This window comes from Poeciliopsis prolifica, unplaced genomic scaffold, assembly GCF_027474105.1.
Source record: "Poeciliopsis prolifica strain line A6 unplaced genomic scaffold, Auburn_PproV2 SCAFFOLD002, whole genome shotgun sequence".
NCBI lineage: Eukaryota > Metazoa > Chordata > Actinopteri > Cyprinodontiformes > Poeciliidae > Poeciliopsis > Poeciliopsis prolifica.
In genome coordinates, this window is record NW_026562377.1 from 19,598,042 (window position 1) to 19,624,327 (window position 26,286).

The following is a 26,286-nucleotide window of genomic DNA, read 5'->3' on the forward strand; positions in this document are numbered from 1 at the left end:
TGTTGAGACGGTGGGACGCGCCGTTTCAAACCAGCTGTTTTAATACTTTGTAAATTTTCAGTGCGTTTTCATTAGGATTTCAGGTGACAGACCAAACTTAAGTTGAACATAAAATCGCAGTACATGCAAAGGGGAAGTAAAACCATGAATTTTCAGGGGTGGGTTTTTTGTGACATGTATTCATGTGATGCGTTCAGAGTGATGTTTCCTCATCACTGCTCAGCCCGTTGAAGGCCTGCAGTGATGTTCATCCTGACTGACCTCTCTGCTCTGCTCCTGTGTCTTCATAATGTTTGTTCTGCAATGTTCTCCAACATTTTCCATTTTGTGCAAAAGAAGGCAATCAATTAGTGGCATCAGAGAAAAAGAGGCGAATGCGCGTCACAATTTTGAAACTTAAATCTCAGTAAAGTTTTGGAATGTGAAAAAGGGAAATGTACCCTGACTGTGTTTTCTCAGAAAGTTCTTGTCTTGAATCTGACATAATTTTCTGATAATTGTGCTTTACTTTCCATTCAAAAAAAATAATAATACAAATCTCTCAGGACAGCAGTCCAAAGAGGAAATTTGAGTTGCAGTTTAACAAAATGAAATATCCCATTTACAATAAATCGACATGGGAACTCTTGGAGAGTTTGTGAAAGGTGACTCTGTCTCCTCACCGCTGTCTGTGCAGGAGGCCTCGGGTCACTTGAGGTCGCTCTGCGCCTCCTCAACCAACCGCTGCTGGCTACGGTTGCTATAGTGATTTTCCATGTATGTCTGTGCAGGGGACCCAGACGTCCCCTACAGACTGGGCTGAGGCTGTCCTCAGGGGAGCAGACCAGACAGACAAGTCTCTTTTCTGATTTTATTTTTTTTTTTGGAGGGAAGACAACAGAGTCGGTCCATGCTGCTGTCAGCCTCTCCTCGTTCCCAGTTTGGCTGTGAGCGGGAAGGCAAATTCTCTAACCAGCTGTGGAAATTAGCCTTTTTGTACTGAACAATTTTAGTGTTTTTTTTTCCTCTCTCTCTCCAAGCCAGACATAAAGGTCTATGGGCTTTTAAGCAGCCCGTTCTCGCTCTCCCACTTTCTGGCGGCTGCGTGGAGAGGAGCATGACAGGGCCGTGACATGATAATGAGGGAGTGTGTTTGCATGTGGGTTCAAAAGACAGAAAGTAGGTGAGAAAAGAAGACATAAAGGGAAACATAAAAGGTGCGCAGTAAATGGCATTTTTATCATCCTTCAGACAAACGCAGAACAGGCGACGGATTCGCATTTTGACTACAAAGAGAGATATTTAACTAAATGTTAGATGTTAAAAGAAAAAAAGTGAGAGAGAAAGAAACCAGGAGCATAAGGTACAAATTAAAATGATTTTATTTAAAAGTATTCACGACAAATGTCAAATAAAAATCTGTCTCTGTTCTGCTGGAGAGGAACTCAACAAACATTAGGAAAGAAAAAATAATAATCTGCAGTAAAATAAGAACACTAATAAAAACATTTTATTTTTTTTAGATATATAAACGCATGAAATAAAAACAAAGCCAATTCCGCCGCAGAGGTTCGATGTGACGACCTCTTTTCACTGAGGTAAAACATGAACCTGAACCTCCACCAGGTCATGGACATCCTTTTTTTTTAAGTTAACCAATCAGCAGAAAGCAGAAAGCTTTCCGCAGACAGCCTGAGCCTTACGAGGTGCGACAGTGTGACACAATACCGCCCCCTAGAGGACAAGAAGCAGAAATGATCTGAAGGTCTTCTCTTGAACGGACACCAGCAGTTTTTACTACACATCAATGGAGCTAAAAAGAGCAGAACAATAGAAGAGCAAAGATTTATGAGCAGCATAAGCAGCAACATCTACAACATGAAGAGGCGAGAGACGGCAGCTGTGGCAACAAAGTCTCATTTGACCTTGTTCGGTTCAGCGTCCATCCACATTTATTATTGGTATTAAAGATAAATACAGTAAGTACACTTTTAAAAAAAACTGCAGCGTAATGCAAACTTTTATTTATTAGTGAGCCAAATTTATTTTGGCAACTTGTTGTAAGGAAGGCATGTATTTTGTGCCAACACACAGTGAACAGAATGAGGGGAGAAGGAAAATCTAAGCAAATTTTTTTCTAGGGGGAAATTATCATAACTATCAAATATTAAAATCGTATCTATATAATTGTCTTATTTTTGGAGAGCCACGTCGGGAAAGCTATCGAATTTTCATTCATAAATACGGTGGAAGTATCTGTGATGCAGAACACCTGTTACAATTTATCACATGTTTCTTGTTTTTGTAAATACCAGAAGGTTTAAGGAAGTTTTCTGGACTCCTACCAGAAAACTGAAAATGTGTCACCACAAGATGTTTTAACAAGGCATGTGAGCAAATTAAGCCAAATCGCTGATCAGGCAAATAGTCCTGGTCATGTCAGGACCTCATCAGAGATGATAAGAGAGGATCCAGGACTGTCAGTGTGACACGATGCTGCCACCATCAATGTCTAACGCTTTTACACATCTTTACCCGGCCTGCATACGTGTGCACTGGGCTACGTGGATGTGTCTTTTGGTTTCGCAGGATTTAGCATAAAGCTTGGGGATAGCATTTGTGCATCATTTAAAAAAAAAAAAATCTCCCTCATTTGAAGATATAAAAGAAAGAGTGTTAAAGCTTAAAATGTGTCAATCTTGAGAGCAAAAAGAAAAAGGTTCCAATTCTGAGAACTCTGCTTTAAATAAGGCAGGCGTGTTCACATGGAGTCTGAAAATGGCTTAGACGGCAACGGATTAGCCTAGCATCACGGAGGTGAACAAGAGACGCTCCTACAGGGGGAAAATGAGTCTTTTCAAGTTTACCTTTATGATAGGAGAACATAATAAAAGTAAAAGTTATTGCTTTTGATTACAAATTAACTTCAATGCATATTTTTAGACAGGTTCTTGGACAAGATATTAATTTTCATGTCAGACCGAATCAAGTTTCGAGTCAAGCCTCTTGTTTGCTAGTTTCAAAAGCCTTTTTATTATAATTTAGAAGTTTGATTTTTGACTCATCAATTAGTCAAAAATTGATCAGTCAAAACAAATTTTGACATACTAATCCTCATGATGTAGGAAGCCAATTTATGTTAAAATGGTTATTTTTTTAAAAAATCTACACTTTCTAAAATAATATAAATGTCAATGTTTATTCATTGTTTTTAAAAATGGCGTTTCGTGTCTTGGTTCAGTCCTGACTTGGAAGAGATGCTGTTTTAAAGGCCAAATGTACTTTCAGAAACCTTTAAACTTCCCCGCTTTAAAAACCTGATCTCAAGTAGTCTTTAACTATTTTCCAAAAGCTGCAAAACAAACAAAAAAAAAACATAATCAAACTGTATTTTGTTTCAGCACAGAAAAATCTAAAAAAAAAAAAGAAGGAGAAAGTCTGTATTGTATGCATCTATCGCCTCGTGGGATCAAGCGAGTGACTTGAAGGGAGGATTTCTTTCCCACCCTGGAGAGCCCAGCTCTGCGAGACGAGACGTGTGGGGGTGCGCGCTAGAAAACATCTCGACCCCGTCGGGTTTTGTTGGCAGCCGTTGAGCGGGAGGCGGTGGCAGCTGGCTATGTCTGCCAGCCGTCACTCATATCCAGCTGCCTGACAGGCTGCCCTCGCTCCTCTCCGTCCTGCGGGTAGCCGGCTTTGGGAAGCTCCTTCGTCCTGTTGGCCGGGTGGGTTTCTGGAGGGCTGCGGCGCGCCACGTCGCCGTTGCCCGTGGGCGAAGGCTGCCTGAGGTGGTGCAGACGAGGGGAGGATGGAGAGCACATGTGGTCAGGCGAGCTTCGCTCCGATTTGATGCTGAGGTTCAGGGAGGCAAGATGAGAGGAGTTGGAGGAGCAAGACTGAGATGGGAAGGAGCACCCCCCGCTGGACATTCTGGGAACAACAAGTTAAAGTTATTAATTAAAGACACATTCACACCAAAAGGTCATCATCCTGCTTAATCACTGATACTAATTAAGTGTCCAGTACAGTCCTGAAGTATTCCTTGTCCACTTTTTTGTTTTGTTTTTGCAATTTATCACGATAAAGCAGCAAGCCTTTTGGCTTTTATGTTTTATACACCAACTCAAAATATCTCATTAGTGTAAAGTCAAAGAAAAAGGATTTTAAAGTAAAATAAAATGGTTAAAAAATATCCTTCAAAGAAGAGTCGAGAGAAGAAAATCATTTTTGGCATAAAGTTCATCTGCAGTTTGCCACAAGTCATAAAGAGACGCTGCAAGCCTATCAAAGGAGGTGCTCAGGTTAGGTAAGACCAAAATGTGACCTTTGGCCCATATGCTTAGCATTATGTGTGGTGGAAAACTAAGATTGAGCACACCGTCCTCCTGGTGAAGGTAGTGGCGGTATTATGCTTCGGTGACGCTTTTCTTCAGTGGAAATAGAGAAGTTGGTCGGAGTTGATGGGAAGACAGATGCGGCTAAAAAAAGGCCGATGCTGAGAGAAGACCTGCCTGAGACCACAGAGGGCTTGAGACCTGGGTGGTGGTAAACCTTCCAGCAGCACGACGACGCTAAACTTACACCCAGAGCTACAAAGAAATAGTTCAGATCATATCATATTTCACGTATTGTTTGAAAATATCTTGTTAATGTCAAAGTTGAGCCAGTCTGACAGAAGTTGTGCTTTCCTGCAAAGACGCAGAGTCAGTGGAGACGTGCTCCAAAACATTTGCCGATGTAATTGTGGCAAAAAGAAAAGATGGCTGACAAACTGCTGATCCTACTACAGCACTGACTGAACATGAATGCAAGCCACAATTTTCTTCCTCTAAATAATTACGCACATTTTTTTTCTTACTGTTTCTCATAAACTCACTAAAAACTATAAATACTTTTGAGTGGGACAGTTATGTCGAGGTTTTTCACATAATTTCTGCATTTATAAGAAGAAGAAATGATGAGTCAGTAATCTGAAAGCATGAACATTTTTTTTCAATATTTTGTACTTTGGTCTTCCCTGTTTGCACAGTGTGACATGCATTTTTATCAATGAGTGAATTATTTATTTCTTTGATTTCTGTATTTGTGATTGAGATGCGAACACAGATTGAGAACCAAGGTTTTTAAGTCTTTTAGACAACTTCCTCCCGAGGCGCCTGCAGTTTCTATTTCAAGGTTGAGATCCACAAACGCTTTGCATGTCATGGGGTTAGCTACCAGAAAGACAGAAACAAATACTAGTTTATGTTTCATTTGCTTAGTTTCTACACTTCTCCTGGAAGTTTTCTTTTCATTTCTCACGATTTATCATTCGATTAGAGCCAGTGTCAGTTTTGGTTTTACTTTCAACATGGAGAAGTCTGACCGGCACTGTATTCTGTCATCCCTTTGTGACCTGATAGATAAAAACAATATTTCCCCTTTCCCGTCACAAAACTCTATCTCTCAGTGTTGAAGGTAGCCGTAGACGTGTCTCCTTTAGATAAGTCGAAAACTGCAACATTATTCCTCTTGTTTAAAATAAAACATGCACCTACAGTTGGTTCTCTTGAGGAAATCAGTTACATTGCTGCAAGAAATTTCCGAAACACAGATGAATGCTACGAAATGAACATTTGAACAAGAGACAATCTCCTGCAGACCAGCTTTATGACTTACCCTGAGCTGATATGAGGAGTCTGAGACTCATGCTGCCAGGGATTCACCGGTCCTCGCTGTAAACTGACAGAGTGAAAGAAACCAGGCTGGTTGTACTCTAAAACAAAGAGACAGACAGGAACGTCAAGGAAATCATCTCCAAGACCTGGGAGACAACAACAACAAAACAACTACACCGTATGAAAAGATATACCAGCGAAATAACTCAAACCAGCTTCCTTTCTTTGGGTTGTTATTTTTAATTTGTGCACAAAGCTTGAAAAACTGAACAATAAACTACTCGCTGCTTGGTTGAGCAAACTGAGCTAACTTGCCAATTGCTGTTTGAAAGCTGGCTTTGAGGAATGGGTGAGCTCGAGTCAGGAGTCTGCGAGGAGGCTTCACTGTGCTGGTAAACCAGGAAAGTTAAAAATAATCACAAAAACATGAAAAAGCTTAAGAGGAAAATACAAGAGGGAAGTTGAAACTACCGACAGATTTGAGATTCGTCTCTAAAATGGATGTAGTTCCCAATGCAATAGAGGTGTCACTTTCTTATTAGTGTCGCCTGCCATTTTTAGTCTTAACTTGCGAAAAATGCAGCAGGTTGGCTGCACCTCAAGCACAAGCATTTACATTTGTGGTCTTGTTGTGATGTCGACATTTGTCCACCCTACATATAGCTGACAAGTGGAGTATAACTTTTATTTTGGGCCTGACTTTACTGAGGGCTTTTCAGCCTTGAGCATAGACATTAGCCCTGGGTCCTTTGCATGTCCATTATGCTATAGCGACATATAATCAGTTAAGGAAACAAACACATGCTCAACAAAAGTGAAAAATTGGGAAGGTATGAACAATAATAAATATTTTCTTCTTTTTCGTTTTAATTTTTTTTTTACAAAGCAAACAAAAAAAGAGATATGTATATGTTAAAAAATATAATCTGGATTTGTACTCGGGCCACTTTACTCTCATATCTCCAAATAACCTTCATAAGTCGCATTCAGCAGATCGTTTGTCTTTTAATTTCAGTATAAATCCAGCTGATCTGTGAAGGCCTTAGCGGTTTGTTAGAGAACATTAGTGAACAAACAGCTTCATCAAGACCAAGGAACACAGCAGAGACAAAGGGACGGATAAACCAGGGTTTTAAAGGTTATGCCTTAAAACCTAAACTAACAAGGCAGGCAAGGAGAGCAAGGTAACTCTGGAAGAGCTATAGTTGTCCACAGCTCGGGAGGAAATCAGGAGGAAGATGACAGGAAGTATTTCAACAAAGTTTAGTCTGGGAGGCAGAATATAAACACACAGTACAGTTTTCAAATTTTGGTTTTGCAGAAAAATATATATATTTTCTTATTCCTTCTGCTTCCAAATTATGCACTAATTTCTGTTTGTGACACCAAATCTCTTAAAACAATACAACTTAAAAATAAAAGTTTGAAAAGAAAACATTTACATAGGGTGCACAAATGTCTTCGAAGCATTGTGTACACTGTATTATATATATCTTTATATATTTTTTTTTTACTGTAGAGAAAAATAATTGAAAGCAGATTTACCAGAGGCTCCAGCAGGGGGGAGCCCGTAGCCCCCCAACCCGTGACTCAGGAGACCTGCTTTACCCATCGCCACCATCGAGCTGCCGCTGTGCAGGCCCTGGTACAACAGACTCCTCTGATGATGAGGAGAAGAACAAATAGTGAAACACAAAATGTGCAGTGATGTCACTCCGTGTGACTTGTTACCACTGTTGTAGTGAGCGATAAGGGTGAGTGAGAAAGCAAACTGTGAAATTACGTTTCAACTGGCAGGTAAAAGAGCTGTGCATTGGCTTATAAGCTCAGCAAGTGGCAGATTGTTTCATTTTGATGGCAACGAAACAGATACTCACAGCAGAGCTGTGGTTTACTCTTGTGGCCCCCATGGCCTGATTAGCAGCGTCTGCCCGCAGGTTTTCGCTGCCCAGGCTCAGAGGAGGAGGGCTTTTCATGTCCAGCGCTCGGTTCAGGTTGCCATGGGAGAACACGGAGTAGCCGATGCCTAATCAGAGGGAGAGACCAGAGGGGCATGAATGGAGTCCAAAGCTTACTTCACCTATTGACCACTCATTTATTAAGTGCCGCATTCTTCACCTCCTTCTTCTGCAAACTAAAAGTTCAACACTAATACATTTCTTGATGCAAGTAAAAAATAAAAAATAATAATAAAAAAAAAGGAGATTTTTTTGCAGCGTGACAGAATCTGTCTCGAGATGACAGAGGTAAAAATGTTGTCATTTAAAACCAAATTCGTTCTGAGTCGCTATGAGCGATCAGCAGCTAAAGATGAAAATTGTAAAAGAGGACGACATGACAGGCAGGTGTGATGCATTTTGTGCAAAAACCACAAAACTGGTTATAGCTGCTGTTACACTGGTGGAGGGCCAGTTTCACAGAAAAAAAGGCTCACTGCATGTGTGGATTAGAGTACACAAACACACAGAGACACACACTTCCTGTGAGTTCACAGCCAGCTGCACACAGGGCTGACAGCATACACATGAAATTCACTGGGAACTTTCAGTGAGAATATAAAAGAATGCTGGATGGATTTTTCCATGCTGTTCACTCTGCCTCAAATGGAAAGCTCTACAATAAATGTATCAAATTTGACCTAGAATGTAATTTTATTTCGTAAACGATTTAAGATATTGTTCAGACTTCGCTTTTGTAAAAAAATAAAAATAAAAAAATCATTTGGTGTTTTATGAGAGCTGCTGTGCACACCTGGATGTGGGGACATGAACGCCGCGTGCGGTCCCGCCGGACCCGCAGAACCCGGACGAGAGCTCAGAGCTTTGAACCCGGGGGGCCGGTGGGACGCCGCGACGGACGCCGAAGAGTTGGGGAAGCCGTTCTCACACCCGGCAGACACGAGGAACTGAGTCTCCGGTGACAGCAGAGAGGGAGGCTGAAAGACACGAGGAGAGGCGCAGAGGATCAGAACGACAGCGCAACTTCTAAACTGTCACCACCCGAGCACCTGTGCCGCGAAAAAAATCTGTGTCGACTCGAGCGAGTGAAAGCAGAAGTGTGTGTGTGGACTGACACAGAAGCGCTGGCGGGCCACAGACAGATCCATGCTGTCGCTGCCGGGATACTTGTCGGCCGCCGCCTGCGCGCTCTCCTCGCTGTCGAGCTCGGAGCCGTCCAGGCCGTGGCCTTTCCTGCGCAGCGTCTGATGCAAGAAACAAAGGTTGCATGTTGAAACGTGCCAATCATGGAAAAATGGTTTAAAAACACATCCTTCTGCGTTGATTTGTTTCGGAGTTTGCAATCTTATTACTTCATAATGCATAATTTTATCATGAAACGTTGTAAAACATTCTGCTCATAAAACTCTAGCAGGGCTTCAACAACGACATCAGTTAGAATAAATTCAGATTTTCCTCTTTCTGGTTCTCATCTCAATTACAACGTTTCCAACATTGTCTGCGACCTTTTGTATTTTTGGCACTGTTAGATCTGTATATGCAAAATCAAATATATACTAATGCAAGTTTGTGACCCAATTATTGCGCTCCAAACAGTCTCTTGTGATGTTAATTTATCAACAGCTGATGTATTTTGCAGAGACTGGATTTTTCTTTTGCTAATTTCGTGTGGTTTCTTTTACAAAGCTCTCGCAGTACCTCCAATATGTCGGTGTTGGTGCGACTCTCGTGCGGCTCGCTGTACTCTGTGTATTTCAGCAGAACTTTGTCCATGTCAGTGCTGGCGTACTGGAACAGACGGTTGGTGCTGTTGAAGATGATGAGGGCGATTTCGCAGTCACAGAGCACGCTCAGCTCGTATGCCTTCTTCATCAGGCCAAACTTACGCTTAGTGAAGGTCACCTTTCACAGTGAACGGACAAAAACAAAGAACAAATCAGCATGCTGTAAATAAATGCTATATTCTCTGTCCTTTTTAGAGCTTAACACTGCAATTTTTGTTCCATTCATCAGTTCTTCTGCATGTTTTTAATGAGACTGAACATCAGAAGGGCCCCAATCACAAAAGGCTTTCGTTAATGGAGAGAGATCACTCAGGTTGCCTCGTTCAAAATATGGTCTTTTCTTTTTTGTTTTTTTTTGTAAAAGATGACTTTGTTCTGAAACCTAACAAGTTGAATTTAATTTAATTAGCTTTCAAATAAATTTTTGTTCAAATTTATAAGATCCAGACAAATTTCATTTTATAGCATCGGGGTAAACTTAACTCTTTAAACTGAAAAGGTTGCTGAGCCCAAATCTCAACTGTAAAGAGCACATCCTCAAACAGGCACTTTCTACATGGACTTCATTACTGAAGTCCATGTTTATTACTGTACATGGTATGTACAGTGATAAACTGTCTTTGATCACACATGTAAGATACTCAAAATAGCTCAGACTCAAATAACTCAAAAACAAGAGTGTTCAACGGATGCGAACATCAGTCCTCTTCTGTTGTGACCTCACATTTCTTTCATCTTGGCTTTCTCTGTGTATTTTTAAGCTATAATCGTCTCTAAACTGCAGGTTTGCACAAACACCTCAGAGTTTAGTGTCGAAGTAGAAAAAAACGGATGTACATAAACTTACTTGACTCTAAAATATGTATTTTCTTTATCCTGAAGCCGATTTCCTCTTTTCATTTTGGCCCTTTGGTGTCCTCAATTCATTTTCTAAAACCTCTGCAGGTTACATAATTTTATCGGCAATGAGAAAAAGTTGAGTTTTTGACACCAGGACTTAGATCTTGTTAGACTTAGAGGACTCCATCATGGAAGAAGTTGCCTCCTCTTACCAGACAGTTCAGCAAACTATCACATCGACCCACTTTGATGGCACTATTTCTGTCTTGTCAAGACTTAGGTCATAGTTTCAAAACCTTATTACTCTTGAAAGCATTTCCTTTATATTTTGAAGATACAAATGTTTTGTATTGTATTGTATCGATGTCATAAAATTATAGAAGTTTGCAAAGTGTTTATTATTTTTTTAACTTTAGAGTGTAAACAAGACAAAACAAGAAAACCTCTAGTCAAAATGCAGCACAATGAGCTTTACTGCCTATCTGCTAATCAAATGTCTAAAAGTCATTTTCTGACTAAACGCAAAAGTTCATAAATGCGTCGAAGCAGAACATTTCAATCACATCACAAGGTGACGATTTACATTTCAGATGGGGCAATCTTCGCTCTGGTTGTTTTGAACATGCAAAACACAGAGGGATGTTTTTTCCTTTAACTCAGCGCTGCTCTGTCCTAACATGGAAACCTAAAGAATATTGATAAAAATGTGTGCACAGAAAATAACAAACTCTTGATATCCAAACTGCAGTCTCTCACACTTTTTTTTTTTAAATATTGGATTTCAATTTGATCTTTTATGTTGGATTAGCCGCTTCTTTCAGCCTGTTCCTATGCTTTGATTTTCCTGAACATATTTTACTGAGTTTTGATCTTCGCGGCTTTCATTTGCCTGATAAAGCGCGTTAGACCTTCCATGTGAACATGTGAACATGTGAATTTCAATAATGAAAAAGAAAATAGCGAGAGAATGAACAAAATAAAAAAAGTCAGTTTGGTATCAAACATCTCTTAGCAACAGATATGAGACTGATATTAAAAATTCACCAAACAATCTGAGACAGTCATGCTTGTGGTATGTTAAGGCTCACCTGTCTGTTTCTCTGGTCAATGATACGAGAAATTTGGATTTTCTTTCTCCCCATGTCTTCTCCCACAACTCTGAAAACAAACGACAGTTGATTACAGGACTTTTAACTTGTTTTGTGTTTTTTGTCCCAAAACTGCCAGCTTTCGTTTCAAGGTTTAAAAAAAAAGCATCTCCACACCATGATGCTGCCACCACCAGGTTTCCTCATCAGGTCCCATCATTTATGTTTTTCTGGAAACTGCATGGCTTGTCTTCCACCAGCTGTTTTGTCTTGCCACTTTTAAATAAAAGCTGGATGTGAAGTCTGTCACTAATACATTTTTCAATAATGTTCTATAATAAATTTATTAGATGACAGCTGAGTTAATATTTAAAAAAGTAAACACATCTGGACTTTTTAATGAGCAGGCAGCTCCAGAAGGCAGCTGGCAACACAGGATTTTTGGGGCAGTATCTTGTGTGGCATTTAGGCAAAATCCTGATAAATAAAAAATACCAGAATAAAGACTATTTCTATGTTGTTCTATTCGTACATGAATGCACATACAGTATTTAAGTGAAACACTTCTACATCCTGACGGAGTTAACTCAGACTACTTCTGATTACATAAGACTAAAATAAAAATGCATACTTTAAGATTTTACAGCATTATTTACTTTTTCAAGTAAAATCCACCTTTCTTTAAAAAAAAAAAAGCACAAGAAAAGTCTCTCACATCCGTATATTTCTGATGAGAAAATTTCCTCCGTTTGGTTTAAGTGACTCAGGTTCCTTCCTCTCAGTTCATGGGGGGGGGGTGTTTATTTTTACCACCATAAGGCGATGTGGTCTGAAGTCAGAGCCACTTTTGCCAGACCATTTGTCCACGTAGACTCTTTCAGTCTGCGTGCGTTGCTCCCTCCCGCCCCCCCCCCCACCAGCTTAGCAGCGCAGTGCTCGAATACACCGCTTGGCCCCAAGAGACGGGGTTAAAAATACAGTCCATGGCTCCTTTTTAGAGGTTCAGCAGGCAATAGCTTAAACCAAACAGTAGAAGGAAAACGGTGTGTGTGTGTGTATGTGTGCTTTTGAAAGATGGCCCAACGACGTGAGCCACCCACTCCTCTCTCATGCACAGCTAGGTCGGAGAAAAAGCGGGACTCTGAGGGGCAGAGGGCATAGACATGGATGGATTGCGGCTGGCTAGAGAATGTTTTCAAACTCTGTTTTCTTTATTTATTTGGTGTCAAAAACCTCGCTCTCGCTCCTCTGCTACAGGCCATGGCATAATAGAAGATAAAAACGTGTTACTTTTGCTGGAGTCTTCCGTGCTTTGTGGCAAAACACTAACTTGCACCTCTTATTGGTGACTTCATGATGACCGTACGATGCATCTCCAAACCCCTGAGGAATTTTCCCTGGTTTTCCCCCTTAATTCTAGACGTGTAGCAGAGTTTTCTAAATTTAGTCGCTTGCCCCTGCTGATGCTGCTTGAGCGGATATGGCGCCCATGTTCCCATGACCCCTGAAGTACCCGCTTGCCCCTCAACATAAGTTTGGCACAAAGGCATCTGGGCCACTTCTGGTGGAATCTGCTTCTTTGACAATTACCTTATAAAGTTAAATGAAATCCAATGCACCGGAGATGTGACACATCATCACTAAACCTACAATGCCCTTTGTTTCGCTACAGGAAAACAAAGGACGTAATGGACAAATTGGACCACAAAAACCAGTGTTGGTCTATCTGACCGACAACCTTGATACCACAAAGAATTCACACAAGGCCTCAGGCAAGCTCTTGAGCTTTTTTCACACCAGAAGTGAGACAATTTAACCTCATATCAAGACATTTTATGTGTGGAAAGACAGGGAAGTGGGACATATGTTTTAAGCAACGCGAAAAGATCTTTATCTCGCGTCTTTATAGAAGGTTCCCCTCGTCTGCCAAATAACCAAATTACAGCTATCAAGCGCCACAAACTGCTCTTTGAAAAACACATCACTAAATGCGTAAATATAGCCCCGCATCCAGCCAGGCAGCGCAGAGCTGGCTGCAGTGCTCTTTGTGGTTTCACAGGTTTGTCAAGAGCCTAAAGGCCAAGACGGGCAGGAAAAGCCTGGCTGCGCCTCACGGCTCGTAATACAAGATTTCCCATATTAAAACGGCTATTTGAGGTCTGCGTGTGTACAGATCTGTAAGGCAACCAGAAGCTACCTGCTCCTTGTGACCTTTTATCTCGCAAGTCGACTCCTGAGCAAACCGTCTCTGAGAAAAGATGGAGATGAAAAGGAAAAAAAAGTTTGCATGCACTTGAAAACCTCGTGACTACGAGACATAAGATTGTTGATTGCACATAAAGAAAGCTGCTCGTGGGTCTGTGATAGAAAACGAGCGTTAGATTCAGAAGACAGCAGAAAGCACAGGGTACCAACAACCGGAATGGCAGGTATGCTCTGCAACACACCGGGATCCTTTTGCGGATCACCAGGAACTGCACCGGGGTGCAGAAAAAAAGTAAAAAGAAGAAAAAAAAGATCAAACAGGTACATTTCAATCAGTTCAATTGCAATGAACTCACACTGACTGTTTTACACCATGAGATCGTGCTGCAGTAAACTTCACGCATGAACGAGAAAGGGAAAAAAGGGTATTTGCACAGAATTGAGGGTTCTGCTTTGATGGTTTTCTTTCCATGAGTCATTCAGAGCATGGCGGCGTCTAAATGTTTCAGAAAGTTGGTAAACACGTGCATGCACATCGACTGAGGCAGATTATGGCTGATTATCTGACATCAAGAGAGAGTTCAGGGAGCCATCAGGAATTATTAACGAGTGTTAAATGAGGTTATAGGAGCAGACGTGGTTAAAAAGAGACTGAGTCACTCTGTTATTAAGTTTGCTGCAAAACAATAAATTGATGTTCTTGACAGAAACTTGAGAAAATTCAGACAGTTGCTTCCCTCTAGTTTACAAAATTCAACCGCAGCAGGAGCAATGTGCATAACATCATAATCAATATGAAATAATAATTACAAATGAATGAAGTGTGATCATTCCAGAGAAAATATTTTTGAATCCTGTAAATGTAGCTACAGACACAAAAAATCTATTTCCTTTCAAATTAATGACAGAGCAGCGTACTTTTAGGGAAGGTTCAAAAACAGCAATATTTAATCCTTAAAGGGTTAGATTTTTAACAGCGTTTGAGCCGTTGTTTGGGGGAAAAGTTAGTTTAGAACTGGGTTTATTTACATTAGCATAACATACAAGAAAAGCCTCAAGCTACTTGGAAAAAAAAAAAAACTTATTTTCAAATTCGCAGGTTCAAATTTAGTTCAAACCAGGCCAGTACAGTCTAAGAAGGTCTGGATGTCACGTCCAGCACCAATAAAATGTCCTGATCATAGCATTATTGATCCTAATCATAGCTGATCATTTAACACCACTTGGTAAAAAGCAGGGTATCCTTGAGTCATTGACTATACAGAAATCCTTCCTCTGAAGCGATCATGTAGTTTCACATAAATGTCAGCAACACTAACATAGACATAGTGTTATGTTTACCACTCAGTAATGCTTGGTGGAAAAAAAGTCATATTTCCACAGGGCTGTAATAAAGTCCAGAAAACCGTTTCTGTATATTTAGGTCAGTTGCAGAATTTTTAAAATACTGCCGCAATGTTAGTTGTTCAGTCTTTGTCGCTGATTTTTTGACAATTTATTGTATCTTGAGATTTTTTTTTACTTTTTATATCAAGGTGACCACTGGGGAAGATTCCCCACATCAAGCAGGTATGGTGAGATCGAGTAAATTTAAGGAATTATAATAAAAATGGCTCAGCCAATATTGGGAGCAGCTTTGTCAGATTTGAATAGCATCTTGGTATCTTTTTTTTACAACCAGCCTTTCAACAACACATCATTTGTACCTCATTTTTAACCGTATTTAATTACTGCAGGAGTGTTAAACGATGCTTCTTGATTTTTATTTGTTATCTTTTTTTTGCAGATATAACAAAAGAAATGCAAACAAATCACGGACAGTTTAAAGAAATCCATTAAGATCACATAAACAGAAGGCTACTTTATAATACTATATAAAATTATATTTTGCTAAATTATGTAGAATGCACGGATGTTGTGCAGGCGAGTTCGGTTCCTCATTTCAATTTATGAAAGTTTTTTTTTGCCTTCGTGGCACTCAAGATGAAAGAGGGATTCTGATAATAAACGAGAAGGAGTGACAAAAAAAAATCAGCACCAGGTGCGTCCAAGCAGAGACACGGTCAACCTACTGATAACTGGAGTTTAATTCCCGTGCAAAGAAGCACAAGCACTCCAGATCCCAAAGTTGTACTGCATCAAAAAAATAAAAAATAAAAAATAAAAAATTTCGGTTATGGAGTTAGACTTCTTAAAAACGTATGTATTAATGTGTCTAAGTTATTTCATAGCTTCTTAATAATCCACATCTACAAGTAACAGAAAAGCCTGTGTGCGTGTTTCTGTGTGTGTATGCACACACAGAAACATGTGCGTGAGTGTGTGTGTATGTCAGCTTGAGGGTCAGACAGTTCATAAACTCACGACAGGCCCGAGCGCTAAAATGGTGAGGAAATTTTTGTCTAATTTTAACTGGAGATAATTCAATTGCCTTGATATTTTTGATCGGAGATGCAACGGTGCATACTCTGGGCCCAATCAGGACATTTGGCCTTTCGGTGACTAGAGAATGAAAGATTTCAGGACTTTGTGCACTTGGTGGGCAGCATTTTAAAGAATTTTTATTTTCTGCAAATAGGAACCAGTGGTAAGTGAAAGGTTACCACAAAATGGCACAACCTCAATTTCCTGCAAAATTCTATCTATCTATGTGTCTGTCTGTCTGTCTGTCTGTCTGTCTGTCTCTCTATCTATCTATCTATCTATCTATCTATCTATCTATCTATCTATCTATCTATCTATCTATCTATCTATCTATCTATCTATCTATCTATCTATCTATCTATCTATCTATCTATCTAAATAATTTGGGAGAGGAGGTATCATGGCATGGGCCAATTCTCACAAAGGAGAGGTGTAAATTGAAACAATGACCTCTGTAACCTTAGAAATAAAAATAATGCCACGGTACGAAACGGGGGGTGGGAAATGTTTGTGCATTATTAAACCCAATGTATTGTTTACGTCAGTCAAAATAGAGCGTTTAAGAATAGCCCGCCTGTTCCCGAGTTGCCAAGCACCTCTGTCTAATATAGCTTCATCTATAACACAGCAACTCTTAATAACACAGCAACAGGTACTGAACACACAGCTGTGTCATGAAATCTGCCGCACAGGAAACGCAAGGAAACGCTGCTCGCTTCCCTTAAAACAACCCCCAAAAAAGAAACTCTACAATGACAATATCTAAAAGTACGCCGTGAACAAGCTTACCTTTCTTTCTTTCTTCTTTCCTGTCGGCGTCCTCTCTTTTGGTTCCTACTTGATTTTGTTTAGTGAGTGTTACGCCACACTTGACCAGTTTGAGAGACAAGAAAAAAAAAAAAACAGAAAAAAGGAACGTGAAGTCGATGCTAAAGGGCCGCGGGTATCTACTAGAACGAGCAGGAGGAGCCGCGACGTGCGCTCTGCTGCTGGGCTGATGAACAAATATCCACCTGATGCGGACGCAGCGGGAGGTTCAGGAGCGCCGCGCGCCGCCTGCCAACAGCTGGCCGCCGCTGCTGCTGCGCCGCCCGCCTCCCCGCCCCTGCCATTGGACACGGTCCTCCTCCGCCTTCCCATCCAGATTCAAACGCACCCCTCTCCAAAACACACCCGCAGTTCTTGAACTAAAAGTAAAAAAATAAAATAAAAATAATATATATATCTATATATCTATATCTATATATCTATATCTATATATCTATATATAGATATAGATATATATCTATATATAGAAATAGATATATATTTCTGGACATTTTATTTAATTTCATTTTTCTTTTGTAAAAAAAGAAAACGCCTTTTAAATTCTACGGAACCCTCCAGGGGACACGGGATTTTTTTTTTTTTTTAATACAAGAGCTTTCTCTGTTTAATTTCTCTATTGTTCTGTTTTTGTAGGTTTCTGCAAAGTGCAGTGGTGCAGTGAATGGGAATGTTCTGTCGTTGATCCTCACTGTTCTTAGGAAGGAGAAAGGTCGGTTTGTCTGGAGTACAACTGGAATACTTTGATACTGAATTATAACAATACTCTGTTCCACATTTCTTCTAAAGTGTACCTTTTATTGTGCTAATTTTCATATTATCTGCATACTTTGAATGTGTTGACAATTTGTATGATTCTATGATAGTATATTGGCAAAAATGTGGTAAAATAAAGTCTTGATAGTATCATGATTATGTCAGAAACATGACACAATTATGAAGTTTCATTCGGTAAATACTGACACTTTTAATGAGAAGTTGCTATAAAAGTTGGATAACATGTGTTATGTCAGTCTTATGGACACCCCGTCAAATAAAGTGTTACCAAAATGGTGATATATTGAAAGCACAATGTCATTAGTTTCAACTGGAAAGTGTGTCGTAATCGATCCTTCTGTGTTCTGGTAGCCTGATGTGTTTGCAGTTCTGCAGTGTGTATGAAGTGGCAAAGCAGAATAATAAAAGACATAAAGCAACTAAACAGTGTACTTCATTAGCAATTATAATAAACCAAAAGTGTAATTGTAGCATACTGTAATCACACTAGTAAGATATAAAATATGTAATGTCAATATACTTAAAATACATTCTAAGTATATTTTAAATGTAATTCAATCACAAAAATATTACGCTCAAAATACACTAATCAAGCACGTTTATATTACATAAAAAGCAATATACTTAAAGTATACTACGTGTAAATAAAGTGGTCCAAAAACGGTACGTTGAAGTATACTTAGCATACTTTAAATTGCGCTTTAATACAATTTAAATACTTTGAAAGTACAGTAAGCACAAAATTAGTTGTTTCAAAATGTCACACTTTAAGTTAACTGATCCTAAGTGAAGTTGAAGAATACTCCTGACTTAAAGTACACTCAAGTATTTTAAAGTGTAACATACTTAATATCTAAATTTTTCACCAGGGTACTTTTGTGTTCCCTCGCAATAATATAGTGATCAATTATCCGGCATAATTGAATATTGTAAGCCTTTCTTACGGTGGCCGCCATATTTTCTGCCTTAGTACAAGTTTATGAGATTTTTTTTTGTATGTTAATATTTTGAAATATCTGACTTTTTATATCTTTCTTTAGTATAGAAAGGCATCAACTTTCCGTAAGTAGGAAAGAAATAAAAAATACATCCGAACTGTTTAGTCTAGTTCTGAGATATTATTGCAGGTAATAAGTCATTGACAGTTTTGATTGTGTCTCTGCTGTATGAGACACAATCATACAGTAGATTGTGTCTCATACAAAGTCTGAAGTTTAAAGGGCTGTTTTCATGTTCAGTTTGTTTATATTACAGTATTGTGGTGTCTGTATCTGAAAGAAAAAGATATAAAACTTCAGATATTTCACAAAGAGATATTAACATACATGGAAAAACGTTACATAACCTTATATTAAAGCAGAAAGTAAGGCAGCTACCGTAAGAAAGGCTTACACTGTTCAATTATGCCGCACATCTGATCAGTAGATTATTGTGGGGGGACCCAAAAGAAAAAAAATGTCCCCATGCCCCCTGGAGGGCTCCGTAAAATGAATCATTACATGATTATATATTTAATGTTAAATTTAGCAAAGGGCTAAATTAAAGAAAATGTCCACCTTGAAAAACTCACATATTATATGGACATTTTTCATCTGAAATCCCACATAAACTGTTAAAATAGTTACAAAATCACACACTGATGTTAATTTAGGCCAGTAAGAGTAGATTTAAAGCAAGCAGGTGCCGTCTTCAATGTAGCAAAATCTGTTTTAAAAAATGTTTAAACCATACAGGCTCTCCACAAAACCATTTCTACAATGTTAGGTCAAAGCGCTGGAGAGTTGTGATATAGATTAACGTAAGTGCCCTTCCCCAACCTGTTGCTGCACACTCTCACCCATAAAACACACTATAATTCCACTGTTTTTTTTATTATTTATTTTTTTATGGATATTTATGACATGGGAATTAAAGCAGAGGCACCCATCCACATTAATTCATCTGATTGTAGTCTTCGTCTCCAGTGTAATAATTAATGTCACATTATTTTAACATGTTTCTTCTGTATGAAACCAATTACATACTGCAATACGTTTTTGCTTTAAATGTCTGTGTTAATTACAGCAACATCTTTACGAAAGGTCATGAATCTTGTAGTGGCTTCTGGGTCAGTACAGAGTAGTTCTGTAGCTTGAAGCCCACTTGCTCCAAAGCTCTCAGAAAACAGCGTCGTGAAATAACGCCTCATTTTTCCATCATGGTCAGGTCAGCAACACAACCCCAAACCATGACAACGCCTCCACTGCGTTTAACAGTCAAAAAGGTGTTAATATGAAGATCTGCTACTTAAGAAAGGAGACCACTTTATAGCCTTCCAAATGTTATTTTTAATAAGTTCATTGCTTTGTTCTGTTATCAAATTGTCTTCAGTCTGCCAGAAACACTTAAGTTTTTCTGGCAGACTGAGTTTGAGTTTCAGAGCAAAACTAGAAGAACTTGATTCCTGAAAAAAACTTTAAAATCTGCATCATCTGCTTCTGACCCAGATTTTTAAGTTCATTAATAGTGAACTTAAATCTGTTGGGTATGCCAGAAATGGTATTGCCTGGTTTTGATTAAAATGTTTAAAAAGAACATTTCCTCTGCAGGTTTAAGACCATAGTAACAAAAATGTTGATTTACGCTGCCCAAGCCTTGCAGCATGTACTGCTATATAAAGCTTTGACTTCTTGTGAAAAGTCGTCACCATTTGCAAACTTGTGAGCAGTTCAGAGTCATTTCCCCTTTTAGAGATTGCAACCTGGATATCAAGTGAGTTTAAAATACCAAACACTGCATAATCATGAAGCAGATATTAGAGAGAAGGTCGCGCATTTATGTGTTTTTGAAGCCTGACTTATCGTAAGACATCTTTCAAAGTGCTACAGAAGGAAAGGGCAAAAAAAAAATATTTCAAAGCAAAACCGTGGTCCTAAAGATGCAAAAAAAATAAAAATAAAAATTGCAAAAACTATTCAACTGGTCTGACCTCTCTATAAAAATAATGGAAATATCTATTTGATAACAACTGAAAACACAGAATAAAGTTTTCATATTCCTGGAATCAAGCAGCATGCTAATGTTGCCTGACTTAGTTTTAACACAGCATTTCAATTTCTTTTGAAGAGTAATTTTTTCATTCAGAAAAAAATTCCAAACAAAATAAAGGTTTATGTCACTGAGCCCCTAATTAACCACAGAATTTTAACCAAGTCTTGTAGAGGGTGACACTGTGTAGATTTGGTCCAAACAAGAATGAAATCAAGGATGAGAATCGTTAAAGACAAATAAATATCATGCTAAAAAATTCAACATGGAAAAAGAGAAAACATTTAAATAAGTGCCTTGTTAACCTTCCTTAAAAAAATTATTTAAGAATTAGACTTTCGCTTTAATAACATAAAGCTACATAATTTTTAACGTTTAATCAGGAATACTTTCATAATAAATTTATGTCAGATCATAATTTCTAGGTTAATGTCAAGTTGTCATAACAAAGACATTTTGAATCATGTCAACTTTGTATTAAAAGTGACATGATTTACCAAATGACACTTTATGACAACAGTCATAAATATACATGAAGACTCACTTATGTTCATGATGTCATGTCATGTTTATATATATTTCTGCGCACCACCACAAAGTGCATCTCTTCAGCACTTTCCCAGCTTTCTGGTGGTTCTGCGCTTGGTGCACCATTTGCCTGATTCTCACTGTTGAGAGACATTTGAGTCTCTCAACATGTTCAGAGCTCTGTTCCTGCTGCCACCCAGAAATAGATCCTGCACAGAGAGAGAGGCCCCAAAGATCAGTGATCCGCTCAGCTCCCCTCACTATCCTGCGCAGGCCACTCTTATCTGCCATATGATGCCACAGTACGTTAATCTAGAAACTCTGCAGTGATGCCCAAAATCGGTAACAGTAAATAAAAGAAGCAATCATCTAACTTGCAGGAGATTCCCTGATGCAACTTCAGTGGGGTTGAGTCAGTGGGGGATTGTCAGAGGAAGACAGGCCACAAAAGAGTTATGTGGACGAGCTGAGGGTCAAAATTAAAACAACCGCGTCTCCATGAAGCCTGTGCTTCAGAAGAACCGCAGGCTGATTTTCTCCATGCTGTGCTGCATTGATGCAGTAATTCATGCGAAAAGAGGCTGGATAAGTAACAACCCTGAGAGCATTCGTTGTTCAGTACAAAGATAAGTTTCAGTAGCCTTACTTTTTTGTATTGAAATCTTTTTTTTTAGTTGACAATTTGTCACATTTTAATTTTCTGAAAAACCAAATTTTGGGTTTTCTTTAGCTGTGATCACCAAATCATCAATAATAAGTGCTTGGAATGTATAACTCTTTGCTGTAATTCTATAATAGAAGCTCCACTTTTTGGGAAAAAAATACAATTATTTAACTGAATTACATTTTTATGACATTCTAATTTATTGCAATGCGCCTGTTACTTTCTGTGACTCATTTCTAAATAAAATTCAAATCCCGCCTTATAAACAAGCATGTGGGCCATCAGAATCTGTTGCTAAAATGGAGTATATCACCTAAATATAGCTATAAAATATAAAAAGCAAGTGACCAATGGCAAGTATCAAGACCAAAAATAAAGAAGGAAAAATAGGATGATCAAAATCAAAAAGGGGAGCAGACATGTGGTCATTTATTATATTTAGAGGTAATAAATGAATCTCTGCATGAGCCACATTATTGTCTATTTCTGGGAGGCACAACAATAAACGGTCCTCCTAAAAATAATAGGGCGACAAATTATTAGCAGAGATAATCTGTGTAAGTGTGGATAACAGCTCCATCTCACTGCCTCACACACTTATCAGACAAACAGCATGCAGGCGCAGACACACTCGAAAATGCGGGTTCAGACACACACAGTTTGAAATCCCGAGAGGTTTGGTCTCAAACTGTACATCTGACGCAATACTTAGCAACATCCCCTGCAGACAGCCACAGTGTATACCTCCAGGATTCATCTGTTGAAGAATAACGCCAGGTCCCCCTCTATTCATACAGCCTGCTGTGGAGAGGAAACTTTATATTTCCAAATGGGATTTTGTACACATATTTTTTTATTTGTGTGACTTTAGGTGAAACCTCTAGCAGTGCGGCTGGCCGTCGGAATAAATGAATCACAACCACATTCATACCATACTTGGAATCAGTGATAAATCAAGTAAAGGAGAAGAGCTGTGCAGAGATAAAGGTGCCTTTGAGATCTTCTCATCTTTCTCTCTTTTTTTCATTTTCCTGAAACTTCTCACTTCTGCTTTCGACAAGATCAGCCACGTCCCTTTTAGAGCATGTGGTGAAGCTGTCGGATTCAGAAATAGCCCGCATGGTCAGTGTACATGTGTGAGAGCAATTGTTCACATTGTGCGTCTTTATAGCTACAGCCTTATCTGCGTCTCAGCAGAATAAGGGTTACACCTTTACCTTCCCACCAGCCCCCAACTTGTAACAGAACAGACAGGCCTTTGTAACAAAAGTCGCAGGCTTTAAGTGTGTCAAGGTGCTTGTGGTTTATCACTGTGTTTATGAAGAGCACGTAAAAACAAACTAATTTCCCTGAAGTTGGATTCAAACGAATGGAAAGGAACTTGCTATAACACTTTGGCAGAAAAAAAAGAAGTTTGTCTTATGAAAAAAAACAACCTCTCATCAGTCATGCTTTTTCTGCAGAGGTGAGAGGATTCACAAAAAAGCTGAACAAAAATCAAAAAATGAAAAAGCATGTTTTACAAAATAGGGAATATAATCCAAAAGAGAGAGCTCTGTTGCCTGCAAAGTCTTCAAGCTTCAGTGTAGCGTGCAGCGAACAAGGTCCCATTTTGAACAGAAGAAATTCTAAGAATGCCCGAAGTATTCGCACTATTTATTTTGTCTCTCCTCAGTTTAAATGCTTTATTCTACCTGCAGTAGATAATGCATTGTCCTGTTGAAAAGACCAGCAGTAATCTTTTAATCACTTCACCAGGAGAGGATGGCTGTTCATATTACAGCATAAGAAGTAGGCTAATCTAAAAGTAGACTGGAGCCTTTTATCATATACACACATTTATGTGCTGATTACTTTTGCACGTTGTCAGTACGCACAGTAAGATTATGTGTAGTTTGAGTGAGTTAAATCACGCTAGATTTCAGGAGTCCACAGAAAGTGACTAAGAAATGTTTTTGTTAAACTTTTTTTTTTTATTGAGATTATTACTTATAATATTTTCTGTGCAAAACCTCCTCTAACTTCAGATTTTTATATTACAAATTTTTATATTACAAATTTGTATATTACAAACCTGAAGTTACACAAGCTGAGTTGAAAGCCTGATTTTGCGCTACAGATGTGAGGTTGTTATTTTTTCCCCAAATATATTTATTACAGTTGTTTATGACCTGTAATAAGCAAATACATACACTTTTGGTTGAAGACATCCGTTCAAAGGAAACATGAAACATCTCCCTTTTTGTACACGTTGTAAAAATGTGTAAGAAGTTTTCTTGTTTTTCACAGAAGCATCATCTCCTTAATTTGTCAATTGGTAAACACAAAACCTTTAACGTGAGTATGTTTGATAGCTGGAAAGAATTGTGGCACATGAAAAAATATATACATATTTTTTTCTGAAGTCACATCTAATGGCTTGCTATCAATTCCTGTAAAATAAATGAAAGCATTTTTTTGTTGACAATACTTTACAATTTAGGTTGGTCAGAGAGTAACCTTCAATTACAACACATGTCTTACTGTTTTCTTTGTTGAGAAATGTGACATGACTCAGGGGCCCATTTCTCTTGGCCACTCCTAACATTGGGAAAGGCGGGAGAACATGTTCCTTAATTTACACTATTTTTTGTTGATCTTAAAGCTGAAAATGCTGAAAAAAATTAGCTTCTGGACTGCTCACTTTGGTTCAAATTAAAACTTGAAAAGTTTAAAACATCCAGAACTGTGATGAACGAAGCTTGCAGGGAACAAAGGTTAATGACACGAAGCACAGCAGGGAGGATGGTGGGAGAGGTGAGAAACATGTCCGAAAAAGAAGAGAGGTTTTGAGCCCATCACGGCGAGGGGCTTTAATTTTGTGGCTCTTGTCTGGACACTCCAATCTGCAACTTGTTGAAAATGGTGACAACCAGCATGCCTGTGCAACGTCACCTGGAATAACAATCAGGAAACAATTATTTAAGGAGGAAAACATTTATAGAAATTTTGCCAAGTTTCTCAGGGACATTTTTGGAAAGGACAGGTGATGCAATTGCAATAGGATTTATAAAAAGCTTATTATAAAAGGGCCCCTGGGGCCGTTATCCTCATAAATGTGGCCCTGATAACAGTGATAAAAATGTATTGTATTTCTACTGAGTTTTTTTATTATTATTATTTCTATTAATAAAACACTTACCAGGACTGAGTACAAGTGTTGAGTGTTATTTATTTCATCTTCAGTGAAAACAAATATAGATGAAAACTGACAATGAATAATAATTTAGATGAAGGCAAACAAAATAATGATAAAAGTATTTAAGCAGAGCAAATTCTGCTTTATAGTAGCCTATTAGTTTATTTAATGACAAATGGGTTCATATCTATCAGCTGAAGTTGTAATCCTCACAAGACAACAAAGTAAGCTCTTTTTATCAGATGTAGGACATGATGCTCAGTCCTGTCACTGTTTGATGGCTCTCTCTCCAAGACATTGTTTCCGACGTTCCAGGAGAAAAAGTCCATTGTTGCCGCGAACTTTTTAATCTGGCGGGGGGGATTTAAAGCCCATCACATGCTCAGTCAGAGCAGCGGGGCGCCCTGCCACTCAGCTGAAATCCATACCGAGGAAGAAAAGTTTTCCTCCGGACAGGAACGTTTCCTGCGCACCGCAATGCCTGCCCACGGCGCAGGAGTGTAGTGGAGTCCCACTGGACGACGGGAAGCTGCTCTTTCCGCACCTTCTGGAGCCAATTTCAAGATGAACGCGACGCTCAAGTACAGCCAGAGGTCTCTAATCGTTCTGTCCTTCCTGGGAGGGCTGTCGGCCATCATGACCGTCTTATCGGTGATCCTGATATTCCAGCTGCAGTCCCACCAGGCGGCAGCGAAGGAGTCCGCCGCCGCCGCCTCCTCCTCGGTCATACCCGCGCCGGTCCGGCCCGTGCTGCTGCCCGTCTCCACGGTGCTCTCGGCGCTGTCCCTCACCCTCAACCTGAGCTCCGTGGTCGTGAGTCTCCTCCACAGCTACTTTTCCACGGAGGTCTGCAGAGGGGAGCAGGACACCGAGAGGTATTTCGGCCTGGTGCAGCTGAAGCAACTGGTTCGAGGAGCAGCCAGTTCCGTCCAGTTGTGACGCAGATTGGAACCAGAATTTATTGCTAATTGGAATATTAATTAAATTCGTTGAGGGGTTTACGAACTGCTTTGAAAATGGGAGGTTTACGTTTCATTTTTTTTGGTCGCTGAGGAGTAAAATTGTTCAATTTATTGACTGTGTTAATAAACTGAACAAGTCTTACTGGCTGTTTTTGTTTTTAAACGAAAAACTTTCCTTTTAAAAGTGTTTTAAGGTGGAAATGTAAAAAAAAAAAAAAAAGACTTACAATTCTGTATCAAAAGTTGCTGAATCTTCTGGGAGCTTAAATAGCTCCCAGAAAGGTTGACATTAGAACCTTTTGGATTTTTGTCCTCCACATTAAGATTACATGAGGAAAGTTGTAGTATCGCTCCAGGTAACATTCCCAATAAGTTCTCTAATTGCATCGA

At 39.1% G+C, this 26,286-nt stretch overlaps 1 protein-coding gene across 1 annotated transcript; it reads right to left on the bottom strand.

The window, feature by feature from the left end:
* Positions 1–1,386: 1,386 nt before the first annotated feature.
* mef2b (myocyte enhancer factor 2b) lies at positions 1,387–25,803 on the bottom strand. Its single transcript, XM_055051740.1, is given in 12 exon segments — positions 1,387–3,909; positions 5,638–5,734; positions 7,182–7,296; positions 7,514–7,662; positions 8,388–8,571; positions 8,710–8,838; positions 9,293–9,496; positions 11,307–11,376; positions 25,363–25,374; positions 25,376–25,439; positions 25,442–25,475; positions 25,477–25,803. Coding segments are annotated over 12 exon segments (1,557 nt in total). The 5' UTR covers positions 25,663–25,803; the 3' UTR covers positions 1,387–3,596.
* Positions 25,804–26,286: the final 483 nt, after the last annotated feature.